This window comes from Myxocyprinus asiaticus, chromosome 19 (assembly GCF_019703515.2).
Source record: "Myxocyprinus asiaticus isolate MX2 ecotype Aquarium Trade chromosome 19, UBuf_Myxa_2, whole genome shotgun sequence".
NCBI classification, from domain to species: Eukaryota; Metazoa; Chordata; class Actinopteri; order Cypriniformes; family Catostomidae; genus Myxocyprinus; species Myxocyprinus asiaticus.
In genome coordinates this window covers 20009326-20035367 of record NC_059362.1, presented here as the reverse complement: position 1 = coordinate 20035367, position 26042 = coordinate 20009326, and the positions used below count along the sequence as shown (strand labels likewise).

Below are 26042 nucleotides of genomic sequence, written 5' to 3'. Positions count from 1 at the left end.
TGCAGCGTATTCTTTTAAAGTTTGTGTTTATGTAGGGTTCAGATGTGCTTAGATTAGTTTAAAATTGATTTATTTTGAAATGATTTTTAGATTACTGTTTCCTGCACCTCATAATCTTGTGTCCAAAAAGCAAGTTATGCAACATCTAATATGTTTAGAATGTAGTTTGTTGAAAGTCAATGTTGCATTGAACAACACTGTTTCTACATTTACAGTTAACAAATACAATATAGATATTTTTTTAAATTATACAATATTTTCAAAATAATTTGAGCCTAGATGAAATTGTAGCAATGCCAAATGAAGGAAGAACTGTTTATTAATTAGTGCTGTCAGTAGATTAACATTTTTAATCACATATTTTTTTTTTTTTTTGTAGTTAATCGCGATTAATCAGATTTTGAAAGTGCTGAAATTTGACTAAATGTACTTCTTTTCATGTCCAAATGTATTTATTTCCTTAGGAAAGAAAACAAAACAAAATGTAACAATATAATGCTTTATTAACATTTTCCAAACAAAGCCTTTCACAGTATAAAGATAGAAATGCTCTAAAATTGCACCAGTTCAAGTAACATTGAATGTTTCCCAAAGTCTAAGTGGAAGACTCACTAATTGAAAGAACTTGTCCCTGCATAGGTTGCATATTCATTGCAATGGGCATTAAATCTCTTAAACTCTCATCCTCCACAATAACAGCAATTGTGAAGTCGCGTTCATGATTCGCGTCAAGTTGTCAGCGCTCATTCTGCGTTTTGGTGATAATTAAGACTTGACGTGCTTCTGTTGTAATTTAAATGCACCTTACTTGGCCTGAAAAATACTTGATTTCTGTCACAAGTTCCATCTAGGCTTGTTTTGTACAGCAAATAGCTTTAAGAACTCCTTTCCCCATCACTTTATCACTGACACTGAATCACTGTTCACTGTATTTGTGGTGTGTGTGTCAGTGTAATGACTCCAGGTGGACACAGACACATCGCAAAGGTTCCGCTCTACCAACCAGTGTTTATGCTAAATTTACAGTAAATGCATTAATCGTGATAAAGAAAAATTTAAAGAGTTAAACTTTTTTAATCACGTGTGTTTACACTTTAATTGTGACAGCTCTAATATTAATGGAATAAAAAAAAAATCCAAACAAAGGGTAATTTAAAGTTTTCTTTTCAGAAAAGAACTATTATTTAGGTGCATCACTAATTTTAAAACTTACACTTATCTCTTTACAGACCAAGCTGTCTTCAGTCTCCCTGAGAGGACTTAGTTCTTCCAACTCAGCTAGTGACATCAGTGGCAATGATTTCCATGGAAACTACGCCTTTGAAGGAATCGGGGACGATGACCTGTGATGGAGCTGCCCTCATACATTGGACTAAAGGGGGGAGCACAGAATAATTGAGCAGTTTCTCTGACCTGAGTGTAGTTAAATACGGAAAATGTTATAACTCCTTTCTGAATAGTTTTGAAAATTTATATATTGGAGCTAAAATAAACATTTTAGCTCTAAGGGTCTCAAAAATTGACTTGCCTCAAAGTAAATCATTTTGACTCAAAGTCTCTCATTAGCCTTATGTTGAAGTATTAAACTGAATATCTCAGTTGAAGTAAACTAAAATTTGATAACATTTCAGATTTTTCCTTTAGGGCATAATTGGGGAAAATGCCAATGATTAAATTAATCCAGGGTTACAAAGCTGCCTCAGGGCAATTTACTGTATTCAAGAGAGACATAAATTTTAGGCTGTGATGAAGGTTCCCTCTGTAGATAGGCTTCAATGAATCGTACTTCCTTAATAGAGACTCAAAACTGTGCTTTTCCTCATATCTCATCATCGGGTGGTGTGAAATTAAATTCCTGCTGCCTCATTTTCTCTTGCTCATGACTGCAATTGCCTACTAGAGAAAGATCCATACCAGCAAAGTATGTTCATATTTTCCTTTTCAAAAACCTAGCAAGAATATTTAATAGAAAAGTGGTTTGCTTCGTATCGTGCAGTGTGCCAATGTTTGCCAATTCTCGACTTATTGGGCTCTGTGAAGCTTCCTATTTTTTGGGGGAGAATTAATTGGAATCGTGTTGCTGACTCGACCTGATGCCTATTGCATATTCAATGCAGCATCAGAGCTTATTCTATTACAAAAGAGCAGGTTGAAAAATTGTGGCCTGCCTCTGCCTTACGCTGACTCAACCGCCTTACTACGCTTTAGAATCAACTTCGCAAAATGAAAATATATTGTAGCGGCAGGGACAAGTTGACTGAAAGGTTTCTCATATTTTGGCCTTTGCTGTGACCTGAATTTTTGCTTGTTTGCTGTGTTCGACAGGCCTGCTTGCACTAGCTGAACCATGTTTTTTTGCACAGTATTAAGAAAAAAAGATGGCTTGGGTATTTATTGAGATATTAACTGTGGGAAAACATCCTGGACCATTCTCAAGAGGTTTGTAGGTCTGAAATTTGATTTTTGTGTTTGTGTTGGTGTTCTGTTACTCGAACAAATATATTCAAAAGGTTTCTCATAAATGCCAAAATTATCATTCACTAAAGCATTTTGCACACACAAAAATAAGATCATGGTAATGTCACTTTTATAAATGTACATGCAATTAAAACAAAAGTACTCTAAATATTTACTAATATCTGTATTATCTTTTAGTACAATATAATCAAGTACAATTGATCAAATATTCCAGGTTGTATGAAAAGATTTGAAACTAACATTAATCATTGTTTACAAAAATGTAGAAAATTGTTAAGAAGTGTTTACAAATTCCACATCTAATTTTCAGTGATGATCTTAGTACACTTAAGGTCATCATTCCATATTTTGTATTTCACTATATACATTGTGGCAATCATCTCAGAGGACTTTAATAACATGGTGCTTGGTAAATGGCTGAATCTCACACTTAGTGTTATGCTGGGGTTTTGACTGCAGTGATAGTCAAGCTGAATTAAATGCCCATATCATCCATTCTGCAGTTGCCTACATTCCAGAGACACATGATTTCTCCCATTTGCCGAACGTGTTTAATGCAAAGGTTATTCTCATGTTAATGTTCTGTACAGATTGGCTGATTTATTTTTGAATTACTGTAATTTGTGATCGCTGAGTTCAGTATGTTCCCCAGAATGTCTAGTATGAAAAGGGTATACCATTGATACTCCTAAACCTTGTACATCTCTCATAAAGCTTGTCAGTATGATTTTATTTTGTAAATCCTCAGTTATTTTAAATGCAATAATGGAAGTTATAGAGCCGTCTGGTTTTCAATAAATTTAGGTGCCAAAAATGCCACTCCTTGTTTGAGGTGTTTTGTATCGGGGTTTTAATACCATAAACATGTTGTCATCACATAAAATAATTGTATGGTGCCTTGGGCGAAACCCGCTTCAACCCCCTCCCCCCCCAGTACCTTCAGCACCCCCTTCCCGCACCTTTAATGGATAAGATCATCTTTCTATATATGGAAGAAAAAACTTTTTTTTTTTTGTTTTAGTGGCGTAACTTTTATTCTCTGCAGCCGCCATATTTGTGACCATCAGCGGGAGGAAACAATAGCGGTGAATGGAAAAACACTTGTAAAACTATATCAAGAAAACCCTGAAAAAAAAAAAAATGCTTTTGATCCATGCAAAGGATTGAAGTCTGAGGTAAGCATAAATATTTCAAAATTTGACTTGCGTACATCTAAATATATTTTATCCACGATTTATCTCCGTATGCCGGCTAATCTTGTGTGTGATCGGTGTTACGGTTCAACTGGTTCCCTAACAACTCAGTACATTTGATCTTGCGTTTATTAACCCATATGGGGAGTGCCTTCTTATACGACCTAGATGAAACATCTCTACAATAATGGCAACATTCCGATACTGGCCGTGGTGTTTGAGACCCGCCTGTTTTGGCATGAATCTGTCCGCTATAAAAGCAGGCGCACAAATACCATTTCCTCAGAATTTCTTCCTTCAAGAGAGCAATCATCTCTTGTCTGCACCTGCCTTTTACCAGCGAGGTGTCATGCTGGGGCAGATTGTCAGGTGGAAAGTGGTGACTACGGATGCTTCCAACACAGGTTGGCGGTGTGCGATGGACGCCTGATTTTCGGCACCTGGACAGAAAGCATGGCACATCAACCACCTAGAACTATTGGCTGTATTCCTAGCCTTAAAGGATTTTCAGTCAGAAATAGTGAACTGTCATGTCCCGGTTCGCTCAGACAACATGACAGTTGTGGCATACATAAACCGCCAAGGCGGAATTCATTCACCGCCACTGACGCGTTACCTCCTCCTATGGAGCGAGCATCATCTCCTCTCCCTGAGAGCGACATATGTCCCAGGCCGCCTGAATTACGGCATGGACCTATTGTCATGCCAGTGGGTGATACCGAACAAACTGTATTGAGGATTTGGGAAATATTTGGCAAAGCAGAAATTGATCTATTTGCCTCAGAGGGGAATACCCATTGTCCCATTTGGTACTCTAAGTCCCAAGCCCCGCTGGGAGTGGATGCAATGGCCCACAAATGGCCGGCGAAACGCAAATGTGCATTTCCCCCAGTGTGCCTTATTCACTCTGTCATATGCAAAGTCCGAGAGGACAAGGAAATAATTCGTCTGTCTTTATTGGTTGCGCCGAAATGGCCCAACCAGGCATGGTTTCCGAAAACAATAGAGAAGCTGTACAGCTCGCCATGGGAAATACCACTGAGGAGGGATTTCCTCTCTCAGGCGCAAGGCACAATCTGGCATTCCCAGCCCAAGCTGTGGAACCTGCATGCGTGGCCCCTGAACGGAGCGCGCTAAATGCGCCAGAACTGACGCCTTCAGTCATGAACACCATTTTACAGGCCAGAGCACCGTACACGAGACGCATCTACGTGCTTAAATGGAATGTGTTCACTGATTAGTGTCTCTCACATGGAAAAGACAGTAAACTGCCCCATACATAAAATTCTCATATTTCTTCAAGAGCGATTAGACACAAGACTCACTTCTTCAATGCTCAAAGTGTATGTGGCGACTATATCTGACTATATTATGAAGCCGGCACCACTATAGGCAAGCATGATTTAATCATAAAGTTCCTTAAAGGACCAAGATGATTAAACCCACCTCGGCCGGTTACAGTCCCGACTTGGGAGCCCTTCGAGCTTTTGGACTCTGTTGATTTTTGCATGCTCTCCATTAAGAATGCACTACTGCTGGCTCTGGCCTCAGTAAAACGGGTCGGTGACCTGCATGCACTATCAATTGACAATTCATGTCTGGAGTTTGGCCCTGGTCTTTCAAAAGCTACTGTCAAACCCAGAAAAGGCTATGTGCCTAAGGTCCTAACCATGTCCTTCAGAGCGCAGGTAGTTCACCTTCAGGCTTTCCCTTCTCCATTTAATTCAGATGAGGAACAATCATTGCATTTGTTATGCCCTGTGCGGGCGGGCGCAAGCAAATACTTTCTCACTGGATTGTCGATGCAATTGCCCTGGCTTATGAGTCGCAGGGTAAGACTTGCCCAATTGGTGTTAAAGCACACTCAACTAGAGGCATGGATGAATGGTGTGTCATTCAAAAGTCCTCTCTGTTTAGAGGGCTTGCTGTTTCATTGGCCAAATATATATTTACATTTATGTATTTGGCAGACACTTTTATACAAAGCAATTTACAGTGCCCTGATTACAGGGACAATCCCCCTGGAGCAACCTAGAGTTAAGTGCTCAAGGACACAATGGTGGTGGGGATTGAACCAACAACCTTCCACTTACCAGTTCAGCGCTTTAGTCCACTACACCACCACCACTCCCAACTGGGTTCATGAAGGAGTTAATTCATTCTATATGACTATAGTTCATATATTCATGCCCAACACGAGGGTCACTCACTGCGGCATACTCATGTCGGTCGCTGTCCCACGAGACTGTGGCATCATGTTTCCTTTCTGGGAGGTTATGTCGTGTAGTGCGGCATGATGGGATTCTGTTCCCCATATGCGTTAATAAATGCAATGTCAAGTGTACTGAGTCGTAAGGGAACGTCTCGGTTACATACGTAACCTCGGTTCCCTGAGACGAAGGGAACGAGACACTGCAAACGCCAGCTGTACTACAAGACTCAAGAGTTCTTGAGGTATGAGCAATGCGCTCCTTGTTCTCAGTCAGAAAGTCTGAGGAAATGGAGTTTGTGTGCCTGCTTTTATAGCGGACAGCTTTGTGCCAAAACAAGCGGGGCTCAAACACCATGGCCAGTATTGGAATGTTGGTGTTATTGTAGAGAGGTTTCAACTAGGTTGTGTAAGAAGGCACTCCCCATATGCGTTAATAAATGCAATGTCTCGTTCCCTTCGTCTCAGGGAACTGAGTTTACATAAGTAACAGAGACGTTTTCATGTTAACTGGCGACCTTCTTCCGTTTTACACCAAATGTGAACGACCGGCTGCAGATTCGTTGATTCCGAAAATCATGCTTCTGACTCAATATTTTGCTCTCCATTAAAGACCATTGTAAACTTACTACATGATGCTGGTATCATTTTACAGATTAAAATAAGTGATATTATTAGATCAAATGGTAAGTTTATAAAATAAATATATAACCGAGCTCGGTGTTCGAACTCGACCAACAATAACATGATCAGCACTACACTACAACTCACTATTCATTTGAGCAACTAAACAGTGACAATTTAAGAGGGCGTCTTTGCATTCACATTAGTGTGTGTTCAGTGTCAAATGGTGCATATAATTCAGCAGTGTGTCCATGTTAACTTGAACGTCCTTTTCTCGTCGAAATGCTACACCCAAATAGTATGCGATATCATAAAATCAGTCAGTAACTGAATGAACAACGATCTATATGAATATATTCAGACATAAATATCGACACATCCTCACTTTTACTTACCCACTGCTCATGTGTAGACCATTCACCACAAGCCCTTCAGAGCTTTGAAAGGTCATCAGAGTATAAAATGAATCAACCCCCTTTTTTTTTTTTGCAGTTTGAACAAATAGTTATAATCTGCAGTCTGGTGCAGTTACACTATTAGACACAATAACCTATTGCATACCAACATGACAAACCATTTCATCAAATGTTGAAATGGCAGTGAAGTAAACTTGTTGACAATGGGCCACAATGGGTAATTGTGGCTACTTGTTTTTCTTATTTTATGATGTTCTACATTATTGTCACTATTTAGACCGTACTACTGAGCATATGTCCTCACTAATAACAAACAAACTCAGTATGGCTTTATTAATGTTGGAAGTTTGCTCATTCAATTACTTTTTTATGATACTGCATAATATTTGGGTGTAGCGTTTCGACGAGAAAATGACGTTCGTATTTCATACAATGTCATAATCGGACACAACTTAAACATTGCGTACTTCAGCCGTTTGATCTAATTACACCACTTATTTTAATCTGTACAATGATGCCAGCATCATGTAGTAAGTTTACATTTAACGGAGAGCAAAATACTGAGTCAGAAGCATGATTTTTGGAATCGACAAATCTGTGGCTGGTCGTTCACATCTGGTGTAAAACGGAAAAAGGTCGCCAGTTAACATGAAAACCAGTTGTGACACCTACGAGTGCACACGCCTACCAGTACGTTGCTCATTCAGAAGTTACACATGTTTGTGTTATTTTCTGCTCTGATTTGGTCAAAATATTACAAAACGTCTGAGAGGATCCCGTATGTAAGAGCTGCTTTTAACTCATGAAGAACACACAGAAAGCAAATTTACCGTCTTTCATGAAGGCACAAACTACAATCCCATGAAGCATTGCGAATGATGTCACTGAATAAAAACAATGGGAATATATAAAACTATTTATTATTTTATAAATGACTTTAAATTATATGTAAATCTCTTGGAACAAACAAAAAAGCACTGAAAACATGTAATGCTCTGAAAGCATTGAAATTTATGTAATTTTCTTCCTTTATTTTTTCTCTCTCTCTGGCAGCTAATGTTAATTTGATTATGTGGATATGTAATACCTCTTGTTCTTGTGGCATTGAATCAATAAAGCATAATAAATAAATAAATAAATAAAAATAAAACTTTATTTTAGGTTGTTGTTTATAAATATAGAAACAATATATTTATGTTTATTGCAAAATATCCAGATATGTACAAATATATAAGTAGTTTAAGGGGGAAGGGAAACTGACTCGATTACGGATTACTTCATTCACAGTGCAACATGGGAGCATTCAGTCTCTCCGAGGCATGTTTCGTGGGTTTTGATGCCCACAGTTCTCTGATTGGTGGATATTTCTCTACTGTACCATGGGTATTGTAGTTGTTTACCATTAATTCCACTATCAAACACGATTTTTAAACAATGAAGTTGAGATAACGTGGACGGATGTCTTCAACGGAAGCATATACCATTGATGAACAACCTCGTAGCTCACGGTAGGTCTGTCTGTAAAGTTTTGTGAGTTAACGTTGAAAATCAATTAGTCTATGGGGTCAATTATTGGGATTTTTACTTCCGGAACCAGACTGTGCGACTGCCCAGTCTTTCAGCCGTCTGGGTTCCGCAAGTTTTTTCCCCATTCATTTCTTCCATAGACTTTTAATAAAATCCTTCATAAAAGAGTCGTGAACCGTGAACCAAACCGACCAGCTCCGAGGAGAATCACAACATCACAAACTTTGTTTTGAGGTAAAAAATTATTTGAAAAGCGGACAAAGACAAAGGTACAAGACTGTGTACTTACCGTCTTTCATGAAGGCACAAACTACAATCCCATGAAGCATTGCGAATGATGTCACTGAATAAAAACAATGGGAATATACAAAACTATTGCTTTTAGGTGTTTGATTAGAAGTATAGATACAATATATTTTAAGTTTATTGCAAAATATCCCGATATATACAAATAGGGAGACCAGTTCGGTTACGTCATTCACAGTGCTGCATGGGAGCGTGCGGTCATTCTGAGCCATGTTTCACCAGTTTCGTTGGATGCAGTTCTCTGATTGGTGGATCTTTCTCTGCTGTTCCATGACTACTGTAGTTGTTTACCATGAATTCCGCTACCAAACACGATTTTTAAACAAAGAAGTTGAGATAACTTAGAAGGATGGCTTCAACGGAAGCATATACCAATGATGAACAAACTCGTAGCTCATGGTAGGTCTGTCTTTTAAAGTTTTATTTAAAAGTTATCTTTGAAAATCAGTTCATCGAGGCCTGGGTAACTCAGCAAATACTGATGCTGACTACCCCTGGAGTTGCGAGTTCGAATCCAGGGTGTGCCGAGTGCAGGGTATCTGCAGGTTCGAAGGAATGAAATTTAAGACTTTTTAAGGCCAACTTTAAGAAAAATTTAAGACCACTTTTGCAATAATAATAAAAAAAAAAACATTAATTCATTAGCTGGTAAATACAAAACCACTGAGGCTACTTGAATGTATCTGGAGATGTTTATATATATATATATATATATATATATATATATATATATATATATACATATATATTATTGTGCATTTATGTGTTAATAAGTTAATACAACATTAAAACTCTAAATGAAATCATTAAGAATGCATGTAGCCTAAAGTATATAGCCTATATTGTGACCCTTCTCATTAGTCACCTACTTTCTAGCAAGACGTGACGCATTAGACCAATGCTTTGGCAACGTCACCGTTTATGTCAAACACGGATGTGGTAGCAAAAACCACGTGCAAAAAATCAACTTTTATTGGATTACGTTGTTGAAAAATTATTCCGAGGGCTCTCGTTGACTGCTGTGGCTTCAAGATCATCAACAGAGCTGACTGAACTGAGGAGATCATTTCAACACAACTATGCAGCATACATTTATAGCGAACATGATTAAATGTTTGTTATTAACTCATATCATTATAGTAATTGTATCGCTAAGAACATGTTTGTATTTATGATGGTTTTGTGTCATACTTTCGTTTAATCCTCTAATCTGTCAAATCTAACAAAACAATCAACGGGCTTTCTGCCACCACTTACTGTGCATGCGCTGACATTTTTGTAAATAAGAGGATTGGTCTATAGACCTTATTCACAGTAGCGCCATCTTTGATTTTTAATGGGAATGGAAACGAGGCTGTGAGGGATAGATTTACCTATTTGCTATTTCTTCAAAGGCATGCACGGTATAAATCTGTAAAAAGTTCCAATATCCCATCTGATTTTCCACAACTCATGTTGCCTGGAGTTTTTTGTCTACTGAGTGTCCTTGAAAATATATTTTTTCAATGTTTTGTACACAGAATGATCCAAAAACACTTTAAACTGCAATACATCTCATCGAAGAGACTGTATGTCTATCCCACACAGCCTTGTTGTCATTGTCATTAAACATCAGAGATACCGCTGCTGTGAATAAGGTCAAGCATGTGCTAAATAACATATATATATATATATATTATTATTATTATTATTTTATTTTATTTTTTTTCTTGGCAGATACCTTTAACAGGTAGTTAAAGGGCAGTTAATTTAAAATTTTTATTTCTGTCATCACTGCTCACCCTTAAGTCTGAATTAATTTTTCTCTGCCATGGAACAAAAAAGGAGATGTTAAGCAAAACGTTTAGTCTCAGTCACCATTCACTGTCACTGCATCTTGTTTTTCATTCAATGTAAGTGAATGGTGACTGAAACTCCCTAATATCTCCTTTTGATATCCACTGAAATAAGAAAGTCATACAGGTTTACAACAGCAAGTAAGGTAAGTGATGACAACTGTAATTTTTGAGTGAAATATCTCAAATATCAGTTACCTTAAAAATTGCCGTTTAAAGTTGACAAGATGTATTGAAAATGTTAACAGATTAAACTATGAAAGAGAAAGAGAGGGAGAGACGCTGTGCTGCTCTGTCAGTGTCCTCTTTGCTCCGCGACGTTATCACTGCGTGAGAAAAGGGACGTGTGGCGCGAGAGCGTGAGAACAGCGTCAATTACGTTGGCAGCCCTAGATCTAGAGAGATGGAGATGAGAGATATAACAGGTGTAACTCTGCAGCTGAGTAGTTCTGTTAGCTTTACAATTATTGTCAAAGGTATAGTGTAAAATAAGGAAGCGCAACGATTTGAAAGGCGTCAAAAGACCGCTCCAACCTCGCGCGCTTGCAGATTGTAACGTTGACAGCTTTGTCGATTATAAGCAGGAGCGACAGTGTTAGATACGCAAAATAACGGCATTTGCATTTCGGATTAACGGGTTTATGAAGGTTTATACATGTGTATCATCGTAAATTCAGTAAAAATGCGCTTCCCTGTGCGTGCTCACACTAAACTCAAGCGTCAGCTGCTAAATGACGGATGCACGAGAGAGAGAGAGAGAGAGAGAGAGAGAGAGAGAGAGAGAGAGAGAGAGAGAGAGAGAGAGAGAGAGAGAGAGATGAATTTTACTCGCGCAGATGCTGCTGTTTTAAGCGTCTCTATTCACGCCGCAAAATTTAAAGACTTCTTGTAATTTATTTAAGATATTTAAGACTTTTTATGGCCTTAAATTTTAAAAAGTACATTTAAGACTTTTTAAGGACCCGCGGATACCCTGCGAGTGACTCCAGCCAGGTCTCCTAAGCAACCTTTTGGGTTTATTTAATAAATAAATACAAATAAATAAATAATAATTAAAAAAATACATTTCTCTGTGGGATAAATAAATGGGATTTTTACTTCCGGAACCAGACTGTTGTGCTCTATTGTATATCGTCATCTTTTAGAGTGGTGTATTCTGCTGCAGTATGTGGTCTACTTGTAAAAGTGTGGACCTTTTAAACAAAAAACAAAAAACATATTGGTCTATATATGATCATTATAATAGTATTTCACCTTTTTATTTTTTTAAAGCAGCACACTTTTGCAAGACTTTTGCTATTTATCTATATGTAATGTTTTGACTTGTGTTAATTACATGTATTAATTACATGGCATATAGCATAGTCTGCTCACCTTATTAATATAAAAAAGTAATTAAAACATGTTTTAATAAATAAATGAAAAGAGTGCAGCCCTCAAGGCTAAAGGGTTTCTGGCCCCCCAAAGTTGAGTACCCCACTTTAGAGTATGGTTATGATTTTGCTAGTGTAAAATTCCACTCAATGAAGCTCCATTATTTCAACCTAATATAACAGATCAAAGCCAAAAAGCATTAGAATTCAAACTGGAAAAGTACTTCATTCATCAGGTTGTCAAATCTCTTTAAATTTACATAAACTCTGTGTCAAAACAGACCGTGACTCACCTCAGAAACATGATCAAAAATCCATTGTCACAATCTAACAGCATGCAGATCACTGCTAGTGCTGCCTGCGGCTCTGTCTTCATTAGCGTGTTTACCAGAGCTGTTCACCGCAGAGCGTGACAAGGATTAAAGCTCTCATTATAAAAGTGAGGATTACGCACTGCCTGTCTCAGCATCTTAATCACATCCTGCTGATCTACACATAATGTCTGCCACACAGTTATGTGACAAGGTGAAAAGTGAATGGGACACAAGGAAGTTGATCAATTAAGACTGATCATTTCACCACAAATGTTTTATTTTAAGATATTTAAGGCATTAATGAAACCACTGCATAATTACAGGAAAACACTCAAGCACCACACACCTACAAAATTCCTTAACGTTCAAACATTTTTTGACAACCTGAAAGTTTTACTGCATAATAAGGTTTACTTTTGTCCTCCAAAATAGCTAACATAATGCCACAGGTTGCAAATACATGCCGAGCATTCCTCAGAGAAAAAATATAATAAAATCACATACAAAAATAAAAGCTGTATGTTCAGCATGACACGAATATCCACTATGCACCATTTTGCTTCAAGTAAACTCAGACAAATGACATTTCACAGTCCACACGACACAACAACATCAAAAAGGCAACACATTCCCCAGAATTAATTAGAGCAAAAATCACGTTCAAAACATTAACAAAATAATTGTGATCAATAAAGGCATTTTTTCCAGTAGGACTGAGAGTTAACCAAGCAGTTAACTAAGGTAAACATAAGTGGCCATGCAATGTCACGCTTAAAAAAGAGCTTCTTTATTATGGCAGTGGTGCAGTAGTGTCTGTTTGGCACTGATAAATGAACCGAGGTCAGGCTCAGAATGCTCTTAGAGAGCTTTGGGTAAACCAAACTGCCTTTTTCAAAGGCATTAAAACATTCAAATGACGGTCTTTAAAGTTGTGCATGACTTTGTGTAGCAGCTTCTGGAAATATTTGACAAATGGCTAAAATAATGATTTTCAAAATTATTCTGGGCACAAGGTAAAAGAATCACTAAAGCTTATTCTGTTACAGTTATATCTCTTGTGGACAGCTGTCCTACAGTATCACTCCGAATTCCAAATCTCTCACTCCCTATACTCTGAACACCACACTTTCATCTTCTAAAAACTTAATGATACTTCGATTTTCCAGGTCCCATTTGTAAATTTCGTCATCAGCACAGTCCATGTGTGCACCCCAATTTTCATATAGACACGTGGACCGTCCGCGTCTGTGCGTGTCCATCTGTGCATGCGCCTGGAGTTGACTGTACTAAAGAATATGACAAAGTTGTCGTAGTGTGCATGCGTCTAATGCATTTGTACAGGTTTGCGGTCAAAAAAGTATACTTTAAAAGGCTAGAACACCCAACTGTGCGCGAGACCGTGCGGATTTACACAACATAGGATGGCATTGGAAGAGTCATTTATGTTCACTCCTCCTGCCATCCTACATATAGGTAATCCAAATGCGGTATGCGGACAAACAAAGTATACCCTAGATTTAAGGCTACACCTCTTCCTCATCATCCACCTCTTCTTCATTTCCAGGCATCGGAACTTTAACCCAGTCATCTGTAGCGAGACTGTGCTTCTTCTGGTGTCGTTTGTAGTTGTCCCAGTGGCCGGTGGTGTAGCCACACTCTTGGCACTTATGGGGCTTCTCCCCCGTGTGGCGCAACATGTGGCGCTTCAGGTTCATACTCTGGTTACAACTGTAGTTGCAGATTGCACACTGAAAGGGTTTGGCGCCTGAGTGCACCCGTTGGTGCCTCTTGAGATTAGCCAGGTTCCCGCAGGCATAGTCACACAGGTGGCATTTGTAGGGTTTCTCACCAGTGTGTACTCGATGGTGTCTCTTTAGGTTGTCGAAGTGAGCGGAGGCGTAGTCGCATTGAGGGCACTTATATGGCTTCTCTCCACTGTGGGTCTTCATGTGGCGGGCCAGGTGGTTGGGGTAGTGGGTAAGGAAGGGGCAGGCGGCACAGGTGTAGACTTTGTCCCCTCGCTCTGTGGGGCAGCCTGGTGTGTCCTTAGTCAGCATCTCCAGTGTGCACTTGGCACAAATCTGGGCTGAGGATCCATCTTCATCTTCCAGGGCCATGCCACACAGCCGGCAGGTGAAGTGGAAGAACATGGGGGGTAGGGTGGCCGGTTCAGAAGCAGTTTGTCCTGACTGCAATGCAGCTGTTGATGATTGCTGTGCCGACCTGAGGCCATCAAAGGTCTGCAAGTAGCTGACATCCCTTCCCATGTGGGGACGCGACTCAGACTGCAAAGCATCTGCAATCAAAGGACATTTAGTTACAACTCACTGAGAAACTCTCTCTTTGGCCATGTTTACACCTGGTATTAAGATGCGTCTCGGGTGATCTGATCACAAGTGGTCAGACAAAACTCATCGCTGAGACATGGGTCTCAAATAATTCTTCCTTGACCACATGTGATCAGATTTCAAGGGGAGGGTCTGTGATTGAGACTAAATACATCTCTTACTGCATCAGTGTGTGACCAAAGAAATAATTTTAGAAAAATGGATCACTGTTTTTCCTAAATATAATTATATTTTAAATTTCTAAGCACAACCGTGATGATAAGATAATTATCAGTTATTATAGTCAAGGACCTATAAAAGGCAAACATTAGATGAGCTTTACATTATCTCTCCATCCAACCATCTTCTGCCAGTTATCCGGGTCCAGGTCGCGGTGGCAGCAGATTAAGCATAGCAGCCCAAACATACTTTTCCCTGGCCACGTCCTCCAGCTCGTCCTTGTGCATTTCAAGGTGTTCCCAGGTCAGCCGAGAGATATTACCCTTCCAGTGTGTTCTGGGTCTGCCCCGAGGTCTTCTCCTAGTTGGACATGCACCTCCGGAACTCCTCTGCAGGATGGCCAGTGGAGCAGCGGCTCTACTCCGAGTCTCTAATGGATTTCAGAGCATAGCACTCTATCCCTTTGGGTGAGATGAGCCAACCTGCGAAGAAAGCTAATTTCGGCTGCTTGTATCCGCTATCTTATTCTTTCAGTCACTACCCAAAGCTCATGACAATAGATGTGGATGGGAACTAGCAACTAGTAAATTGAGAGTTTTAACTCTACGCTTAGTTCTCTCTTCACCACCAAACGGATATTAATACCAGGTGTAAGGTATCTGATTTTCTTTTGGCAAATCAAAAGCTTACCTTCACTGGGGACAGAAGCCACGTCCTTTTCTCTCTGACCCACAGCAGTGCAGTTTAAACTGTTGTCTCTCATTGGCTGAGGACCACTTTGAGCATGGCTTACAGCTGCATGCATGCGTTGGTGCCTCTTCAGGTTCCCTAAAGAACTGCATGCAAAAGTGCAGTTGTTGCACTTATAGGGCTTTTCTCCTGTGTGTATGCGCAAATGCCTTTGGAGGTTCACCAGCTGTGCCGACGCGTAAGAGCACAATGGACACCCATACGGCTTTTCGCCGTTGTGTGTCTTCATGTGTCTTTTAACATGATTAGTGTAGCGTGATGTGAAACCACAAAGTTTGCATGAGTGGAGCTTCAGGGAACTGTCCTCGCCACCAGCACTCTCAGTCCCTCCCCCTCTAGACTCGGCATATAAGCCTAAGCCTGAGCAAATCTTCCTCTCTTCCACAACCCCTTTACAGCAGCGCATACAGTAGGGCCCTACCAAGTCCATGCTGGGTCCCAGAGGGTCATCCAGGAGTTGACTACAGCCCCTGCAAGATAGGTAAGATGCAAAGGCAGACTCTGAACCCCTTTCTTCACGCTCGCTTTCGGTCGTGCGCAGGTCATCAGCGTCACTCTCCATACTGAGTCGGCTGAAGGGGGAGCTCTCCTCGTCTCCCAGGGGGAAGCCAGAAAGACTGATGTCAGCTGTATAGGACCAGTACAAAGCACAGAGCAGGACACTGCATTATATTATGCAGCTGTATGTACATATATGTATGTGTGTGTGTGTGTGTGTGTGTCTGTCTGTGTGTTTGCAATCTGACATGTGCAAGCATTAACATACAACAAAAACATTATTTCAATATACAGTATGTAATATATAAATTTTTAAAGCTGATCGTAACTTTTGTGTAGTATTGGTACTAGTCTCTGACTATGCATTAAAGGTTTTAACAAATACACACACACAGTAATACAGGTTAAAGAAAACTTAAAGATAATATACTGCACATAAATTGAAAAGGATAATTTACCCAAGAAATGTAGTTCTGTCGTCATAGAATCACGCTCATGTTATTCCAAACCTGTGTGTCTTTCTTTCTGTCTTCCGTGGGAAGACAATGAGATTTTAAGAACAAGACACAAACCAATATTAGGCAGAATGACAGTCTTAGACACTATTCACGTTCATTGCATGGAAAAAATATGCAATTAAATGTGAATGATGAATTAAACTAACATACTGCCTAACATCTCCTTTTGTGTTCCACGGATTAAATAAGTAACACAGGGTTGAAACAACGTGAGGGTCAGTAAATGACAACAGAATTGTACCTTTTTGGGTGAATTATCCCTTTAAATGCTTTAAAGGTGCAAAACAACATGAGGAGAGCACAAACTCAGTACAATTATTGTAAATATTTGGCATTTATACTTACCAAATAAGCCAGTGAAAAAGAAACAGCAGTGTTAGGTAAATTCTGATAGAAGCAAATAAAAGGTGGTGCCCGAATGAAGAAACGAGGCTGCAGTGTTTCTGCAAAACGTTTTCCTTTGCAAACTCCTCATGGACATGTAACATGTAGAAATGTGTGAATCTGATGCCTGAACGGGCCTTTATATTGGGCATTTCTGAAACCCCGGGTGGATGATTACACAGCCTAATGATAATGATGCTGACTATAATGGCCCTGCTGATGATGCTGATAACTATGATAAAGACCCTGAGAGATGATGTTGATGATGATGATGATGATGACTAAATGCCTTGCTATAATGTGTCCTTGATGGTGATGGCTGTCTTGATGACCCTTATATACAGTATTAGTTGTGGCACACTGTATATTTTCCTGATTTGCCATTTTCAAATGGTGTGTTCTGTCAGAATGCCAAAACCAGAAAAGATGTGAGCCCACCCAGGGCAGGGGTCTAACATCTACAATCTGTATATGAAGCATAACACTGCTGAATGCGATATGTCTGCATAAATCTGCTTACATTACATATACATCTTTGCAGATAATGTCCCTGCCCATATTGAACACATATGGCCCTTTATAAATGCCAACAATACAATAAACGTATAATAAAAATATTTTTTAATCAAAATATGGCATTAGCCATCATATAATAGTCCTTAAACAGTGTGATGTCACAGGTCTCAACCCTCTACGGACAGGTTGGAGAAAGAATCACCATTGGCTAGTAAATTTTTATTTTTACTTGCCAGACTTTTAACGAAATGTAAGTGTAATGCAACTGAAAAAGATATTAAGCTAATCAGGTAGGGGGCATCTTCACATACATATATATATATATATATATATATATATATTAGTATTTATTAGGGCTGGGAATCGATAATTATTTTTAAACTAATTAATTGCACAATTTTCTGTAATAAATCACGATTAAGTTATGGTACATGGTACATTACAACAAACATTAAAAAAACAACAAATATTTTTACTTTATACTTTGTCTCAAAGGACTCTCAAGAAATTGGTTAGTCATCATTTATTTTAATTAAAATAAATATGTATATGTTCATATATTCCATTCCCCGCCCCCCAACAATTTACAGGTATTAATCTTTGATACAAGTATATGCATACATGCCATAAAAATCAGTGGACATGCTGTAATTAAATGTTGGGCATTTATTTTTTTAATAATAGGATCAAATGGGCAGATTCCATTTATATCAGGCTTTATTGGTAAGATAAACTTAAGTGTACATTGCAAATGCATTAATAGACACTGTATACAGATATAAAACATATTGAATGCTGATGTTTAATTTGCTGAAGTTTAAAATCTCAAAACTATTATTTTCTCTGGCAGCCATTCAGTCTAGAGTTTACCTGGCTGCAGCTTGCTAAACAGTCACTTCTCAGTCTCTATCGCGCAAACGCTGGGTCTCGGGCAGTTTTGCTTTCGACACTGGTTCAGACGACAGTAGTTGCGCATTTACAGGTGACGCGAAGAGATACAGCTGCTTGCCCATATCTCTCGCAAGCCTGGTTCACACAAAGTCTCCATGGATCTGTTCAGCTTGTAGTCCAAAAACCCGGAAGAGTATTTGCCATGGGTTCCCTCTAGATTTTCCTATGGGTTTTTTATAATGGGGTTTTTGAACTTATGAGTAAAATAAGGTCTGTGGTAAACATTACTTGATGAAACGTGGATGTTTTTTTTCTACAACATAAATTACACACAGTCAAACCTCAAATGTGAATTTTGAAGCTGCTGTGCGTTTTAAAAAAAAAGTATATAATTAAACATGGCGAATTAGACTTCCGGGTTCGCCTACAAATTGACGTCACAACTGAACAGATCTATTCTCCGTACAGTAAATCAGCTCCCGTGTTTATAATGTCTGGGACATGTGTTGCGTGTAACGACGAAATGTGCACTGCTCCACACAATTTGTTTCTGTGCTAGGATGTGCAGTCGTGTCGATGTGTGTCTCGTTTACCTCATCCGTGCAATGTGTGATTAAAATTAATATTTCTTTTTTACTTTTTGATCAACAACCTGGGTTGGGAGGGTTCCTTTTAAAATGTATTCCAGTACATATTACAGAATGCATGCTTTAAAATGTAATTTGTAATATATCCCATTAGATTACTCAAAGTCAGTAACGTAATCAAAATACTTTGGATTACCTCAGCACTGGCAGATTTTTTTTCCCCACTTGTTTTAACTATAAACAAGTTATTAACAAGTGAAAAAAATCTGCCGGAACAGGAAGACAAAATACACTTATATTAAAAATACATTCTCTGAAAAAAAATATTATGCAGTGTATCTTCTAAAAAAGTTAAAGCACATTTTTCAATATTCTTTTAAAAAAAAAAAAAGAAAAAAAAAGAAATATTCTCATCAAGAATAAGATTTTTGCTTAATATCAAAGGTCTTATTATCCTCTTCTTATTTTCTTCTTTTTATAGAAAATATATTATCGTGCCTTGTAACAGGTGCATGTAAAATGGCTAGAAATAGCATTTTAGCTACTTTTGCATAGCCATCAAACGAGATGTTTTTTCCCCTATAATGGTGTAGGTACAGCATCTACCTGCAAGACCTGCAGGCTTGTTTTTTTATTTATTTTTTATTCTGTTTGTTTGGTGATACTAGCGGCACAGGAATTACATACTTCACCATTAAAAGAGATAAAAGCAAACTACAGGATACCTCTACTTTATTTTATTTATTTAAAAAAATTTTTTACAGGTTTTTTTTTTAAAATTAAAACAATTAACATTTGATGTCATACACTCAGTAAGCACTTTATTAGGTACACCTATTTATTCATGCGATTATCTAATCAGCCAATCATGTGGCAGTAGTGTAATGCATTAAATCATGCATATACGGGTCAGGAGCTTCAGTTAATGTTCACATCAACCATCAGATTGGGGAAAAAATGTGTTCTCAGTGATTTGGACCGTGGCATGATTGTTGGTGCCAGATGGGCTGGTTTGAGTATTTCTGTAACTGCTGATCTCCTGGGATTTTCACACATAACAGTCTCAAAAGCCATGATACTCAACCAGTGGCCCGTAAACCATCTTTTTGTGGCCCATGTGATGTTGTCATCACATAAAATAATTGAAAGTTTATGAATTTTGAGGTGTCAATTTTCTAGAGCCTGTACGGTAATTCTCAGTATTGATAAACTGCTGAACCACTATAGAGGAAAAGAAACAGTAAACGGATAAAACGAATGAATTAAACGACTGCAAATATAAGTCTGATAATAAACGACTTTTTATAACATGAGTGGGGGTCAGTTTACACTCTGCGCACTGATAACAGTTTATGCACATTCTCAGTCAGTTTAAACATGAGTCTCTTCCACATTTGCTCATCACTGCCATAGCGTGAATCAACCGAGTGTCTGGTGACAAATGAACTCAACAGAGATACGGTATTGTGTAAATGTTTTAGGCACTTAAGATGTTTCACAAAAACTTTTGTCATAAGATGGTTGTTTATATCTTCAGCTTTAGTGTCAATAGGAAAAATACATTTTAGACTCCCAAACATTACTTTTGCAAATAGAAAAGATTAGAATAGAAGAACAGGGAGCCCTGCAACAGATGTCATGTCCCCCACAATTTTTTTTATCCTTGCTGTTTAACGATGACTTCAGGTCGATCACATTCTTGCACTAAAAAAAGATTAGATACAGCGCAACAAATACAGTTTAACAGAAAGCAGGTGTCTCAATATGCTTTTAAAGTTCTTTTTAATTAGACATATTATCTAAAAACAATGCTCCTGCACGAGACACTGAATAAACAAAAACAAAGGTAAAAAGAAGACATTCATCTAGTGCGTGTCTACATAGAAAAAAAATGGATGTTTGAAAAAGTGTTCAGTGTGAACAGCCCCTTACAGTTGGTGGAGGTCTTTGGCCATTGCGTCTTGCTCTCTTATAAGCGTTTCTCAGATTAAGCAATGAGTTGTTTAAATGCTTTGTCAGGAAAGATGTTCAACTTGGAAATGTGTGTCTCGAGATCCTTGCGTTCGGTTCCAGTCTGTTGTGTTCTGTCTGTTTGAAGAGCCCCTGGCCTGGGCTCATAGTCTGAGCCGCTTCACCACGAGTTCAGCTGAATACCACTGCTCTCTGTGAATATTGCTACTCTACATACAACTGTACTGAATAAAAACAATGTGGTATTTCGCTGTTATTATGAAGCTTGAGTCTGGAGTAGTAGGAATCAGTGTGACACCATGTGAACTGTCTATTGAAGTGTTTTCCTCCCTCATTTTACTTTTGATTTAACATTTGAGAATATGGACTGACTAAAACTTTTTATTGATTTATTTTATGCACATTAGTTGAAAATGAAATGCTCTTTTTTTAACAGCCAGGATAGGAATGTTATATGCAATAATATAATGGTGCTAAATGGTTTATGTATTTATTGCACCCTCTTGTGGACTCATCGGACTTTAAATTCGTATATTAGTTCATATATATTAATATTTATATATTTATTTCATTCAAAAAAGTGCAATACATTTTCATGGTTCAGTTAGTACTGTTTATTTTTGTAATAAAGTTCAGCACTATTTTACTTTGAGTGTTATTTTTTCATTCAGTATCAATTTTAAAAACTATCGGTTGATTAATCGGTTATCGGCAGGTACTGCCCAACTTAGTTAGCAGTATCGGTAAAATCCACTATCGGTCGACCTCTGTGTCTGTGTGTGTGCATGTGTTCACAAGGTGGCCAGTGTGTCGTGACAATCTTTTACGGTGACAACAGAGCAGACCATCATCTTTCTATATATGGCAAAAAAAAAAAAATGCAGTATGTGGTCTACTTGTAAAAGTGTGGACCTTTTTAAAAATAAATAAAAATAAAATAAATAAATAAATATTGGCCTATATATAATCATTATAATAGTATATCACAATTTTAATTTTAAAGAAGCACACTTTTACGAGAATTTTGCTATATATCTATATGTAATGTTTTATTTTACTTGTCTTAATTACATGTATTAATTACATAGCATTTAGCGTAGTTTGCTCACCTTATTAATTAAAATATGTTTTAATAAATAAATAAATAAAGAGTACAGCCCTTGAGGCTAATGGGATCCTGCTTTCTGTTCCCCCGGCTTTCCAAAGTTGAGTACCCCTAGAGTTTACTCAGAATGGTGCCAAAAACAAAAAACATCCAGTGAGCGGCAGTTCTGTGGACAGAAACGCCTTGTTGATGAGAGAGGTCAACGGAGAATGGCCAGACTGGTTCGAGCTGACAGATAAGCTATGGTAACTCAGATAACCACTCTGTACAATTGTAGTGAGCAGAACAGCATCTCAGAATGCACAACATGTCGAACATTGAGGCGGATGGGCTACAACAGCAGAAGACCACATCGGGAACTTTATTAGGACCATAGTGTTTCTAATAAAGTGCTCAGTGAGTGTATGAGGCATAATAGATAATAACCATTACTCTTCTTCACCAATCATGAAATCACTCACCACTATCATATATTCTGGTTGCATTCCAATTTTGCAAACGGTTGTGTTGCAATGCACTGAGAAACAACATTATCCCCAAACTTCACCAGGAGGGTTGAGGAGAAGAGTATAGCTGTAGGCATAGCTCCAAAAAGGGACATGAGCTCCAAATTGCCATTAAAGATATAGGGAGCCCCTAAACTAACCCTTTCCCTAACCTTAACCCTTTTGGAGTTGGTGCACCACCATTTTGGAGTAACCCCACCCTCTTTTGGAGATTCCGCCCCAATTTGGAGGTCTCCAGCCTGCAGCTATACATACTGGGGGTTGAGAGCATGGTCAATTAATACACATGTGATTACTATAAACCAACAACATACAATCCACATTATTTGGTTCCTGGGTTTAAAGGCTCATTTAACTCACCTGAGAACTTTTCAAGGCCTATGATCCTGTTGTCATTGTCAGGATCTGAGAACTCAAGTTCTTGTCCCAGGAGAAAGTCGCTCTCAAAGGTAAGGCTTGCTGGACGTCCTGTGCCTAAGCCATCTTCAGAATCCACTGAAAAAAAAGAGAGTAAAGTTTAAAAACAGCAGCTGCAAGTCTCAGAAGAATTATATTGAACGCTTAAGGCAGCAAGCATGTTTTTTGTTTTTTTATATTTATGTTCATTGGTTGACTTCTCAATGGCCTTATACACGCTTCGGATTTTCTGTACTTTTACTGCCATCTACTGGGCGATGTGGAAATTAACACCCATTATTTGAGAGCACAAGGGTAGCAATGAAACGTCCAGTTTTTTTTTAAGAAAGTGCAATGGATACATAATTATCTTGAGGAGGTGGATGAATCTATAACCACCTAGCTTGTTTGTTTGATCGGTACACTATGCACCATTCCACTTAGTCACAGGTTTGAACCCAGGTAAGTTAGACCTGTCAATTAAAAGAATTACCGAAAAAACTATATAACCAATGCTTTTTGACATTTTGCAACACTTGTTCATGGTGGATATACAGGTGCATCTCAATAAATTAGAATGTCGTGGAAAAGTTCATTTATTTCAGTAATTCAACTCAAATTGTGAAACTCGTGTATTAAATAAATGTGTATAAAATTAAAAGTAGTTTAAGTCTTTGGTTCTTTTAATTGTGATGATTTTGGCTCACATTTAACAAAAACCCACCAATTCACTATCTCAACAAATTAGAATACATCATAAGACCAATAAAAAAAACATTTTTGTGAATTGTTGGCCTTCTGGAAAGTATGTTCATTTACTGTATATGTACTCAATACTTGGTAGGGGCTCCTTTTGCCATAATTACTGCCTCAATTTGGCGTGGCATGGAGGTGATCAGTTTGTGGCACTGCTGAGGTGGTATGGAAGCCCAGGTTTCTTTGACAGTGGCCTTCAGCTCATCTGCATTTTTTGGTCTCTTGTTTCTCATTTTCCTCTTGACAATACCCCATAGATTCTCTATGGGGTTCAGGTCTGGTGAGTTTGCTGGCCAGTCAAGCACACCAACACCATGGTCATTTAACCAACTTTTGGTGCTTTTGGCAGTGTGGGCAGGTGCCAAATCCTGCTGGAAAATGAAATCAGCATCTTTAAAAAGCTGGTCAGCAGAAGGAAGCATGAAGTGCTCCAAAATTTCTTGGTAAACGGGTGCAGTGATTTTGGTTTTCAAAAAACACAATGGACCAACACCAGCAGATGACATTGCACCCCAAATCATCACAGACTGTGGAAACTTAACACTGGACTTCAAGCAACTTGGGCTATGAGCTTCTCCACCCTTCCTCCAGACTATAGGACCTTGTTTTCCAAATGAAATACAAAACTTGCTCTCATCTGAAAAGAGGACTTTGGACCACTGGGCAACAGTCCAGTTCTTCTTCTCCTTAGCCCAGGTAAGACGCCTCTGACGTTGTCTGTGGTTCAGGAGTGGCTTAACAAGAGGAATACGACAACTGTAGCCAAATTCCTTGACACGTCTGTGTGTGCTAGCTCTTGATGCCTTGACCCCAGCCTCAGTCCATTCCTTGTGAAGTTCACCCAAATTCTTGAATCGATTTTGCTTGACAATCCTCATAAGGCTGCGGTTCTCTTGGTTGGTTGTGCATCTTTTTCTTCACACTTTTTCCTTCCACTCAACTTTCTGTTAACATGCTTGGATACAGCACTCTGTGAACAGCCAGCTTCTTTGGCAATGAATGTTTGTGGCTTACCCTCCTTGTGAAGGGTGTCAATGATTGTCTTCTGGACAACTGTCAGATCAGCAGTCTTCCCCATGATTGTGTAGCCTAGTGAACCAAACTGAGAGACCATTTTGAAGGCTCAGGAAACCTTTGCAGGTGTTTTGAGTTGATTAGCTGACTGGCATGTCACCATATTATAATTTGTTGAGATAGTGAATTGGTGGGTTTTTGTTAAATGTGAGCCAAAATCATCACAATTAAAAGAACCAAAGACTTAAACTACTTCAGTCTGTGTGCACTGAATTTATTTAATACACGAGTTTCACAATTTGAGTTGAATTACTGAAATAAATGAACTTTTCCACGACATTCTAATTTATTGAGATGCACCTGTATATACACACACACTGGCGGCCAAAAGTTTGGAATAATGTACAGATTTTGCTGTTTCGGAAGGAAATTGGTACTTCACCAAAGTGGCATTGATCACAAAGTATAGTCAGGACATTACTGATGTAAAAAACATCACCATCACTATTTGAAAAAAAGTAGTTCTTGATCAAATCTAGACAGGCCCCATTTCCAGCAGCCATCACTCCAACAACTTATCCTTGAGTAATCATGATAAATTACTAATTTGGTTCTAGAAAATCACTTGCCATTATATCAAACACAGTTTAAAGCTATTTGGTTCGTTAAATTAAGCTTAACATTGTCTTTGTGTTTGTTTTTGAGTTGCCACAGTATTCAATAGACTGGCATGTCTTAAGGTCAATATTAGGTCAAAAATGGCAAAAAAAGAAACAACTTTCTCTAGAAACTCATCAGTCAATCATTGTTTGAGGAATGAAGGCTATACAATGCTTGAAAATGCCAAATAACTGAAGATTTCATACAAAGGTTTACACTACAGTCTTCAAAGACAAAGGACAACTGGCTCTAACAAGGACAGAAAGAGATGTGGAAGACCAGATGTACAACTAAACAAGAGGATAAGCACATCAGAGTCTCTAGTTTGAGAAATAGATGCCTCACATGTCCTCAGCTGACAGCTTCATTGAATTCTACCCACTCAACACCAGTTTCATGTACAACAGTAAAGAGAAGACTCAGGGGTGCAGGCCTTATGGGAAGAATTGCAAAGAAAAAGACACTTTTGAAACAGAAAAACAAAAAGAAAAGGATAGAGTGGGCAAAGAAACACAGACACTGGACAACAGATAACTGGAAAAGAGTGTTATGGATCTTAACCCCATTGAGCTTTTGTGGGATCAGCTAGACTGTAAGGTGCGTGAGAAGTGCCCGACAACACAGCCACATCTATGGCAAGTGCTACAGGAAGCGTGGGGTGAAATGTCACCTGAGTATATGGACAAACTGACAGCTGGAATGCCAAGG

At 38.5% G+C, this 26042-nt stretch overlaps 2 protein-coding genes across 4 annotated transcripts in view; one reads left to right on the top strand and one right to left on the bottom strand.

Moving 5' to 3' along the window:
* LOC127409798 (sorting nexin-17-like) overlaps positions 1 to 3297 on the top strand; it is a 44408-nt gene extending 41111 nt beyond the window's left edge. For all 3 annotated transcript variants that reach the window (XM_051644627.1, XM_051644625.1, XM_051644626.1), the window contains one exon: positions 1230 to 3297. In XM_051644627.1, coding sequence (XP_051500587.1) covers positions 1230 to 1349 — 120 coding nt within the window. In that variant the 3' untranslated portion in view covers positions 1350 to 3297. The remainder of the gene's footprint in view (positions 1 to 1229) is intronic.
* A 9234-nt stretch (positions 3298 to 12531) lies between these two features.
* Positions 12532 to 26042, bottom strand: part of znf513a (zinc finger protein 513a) — a 14585-nt gene continuing 1074 nt past the window's right edge. Inside the window, exons 3-5 of the mRNA XM_051644623.1 lie at positions 22869 to 23003; positions 15473 to 16159; positions 12532 to 14571 (exon numbers count right to left, since the gene is read on the bottom strand). Of these exons, the coding sequence (XP_051500583.1) occupies positions 13799 to 14571; positions 15473 to 16159; positions 22869 to 23003 (1595 nt within the window). The 3' untranslated portion in view covers positions 12532 to 13798. The remainder of the gene's footprint in view (positions 14572 to 15472; positions 16160 to 22868; positions 23004 to 26042) is intronic.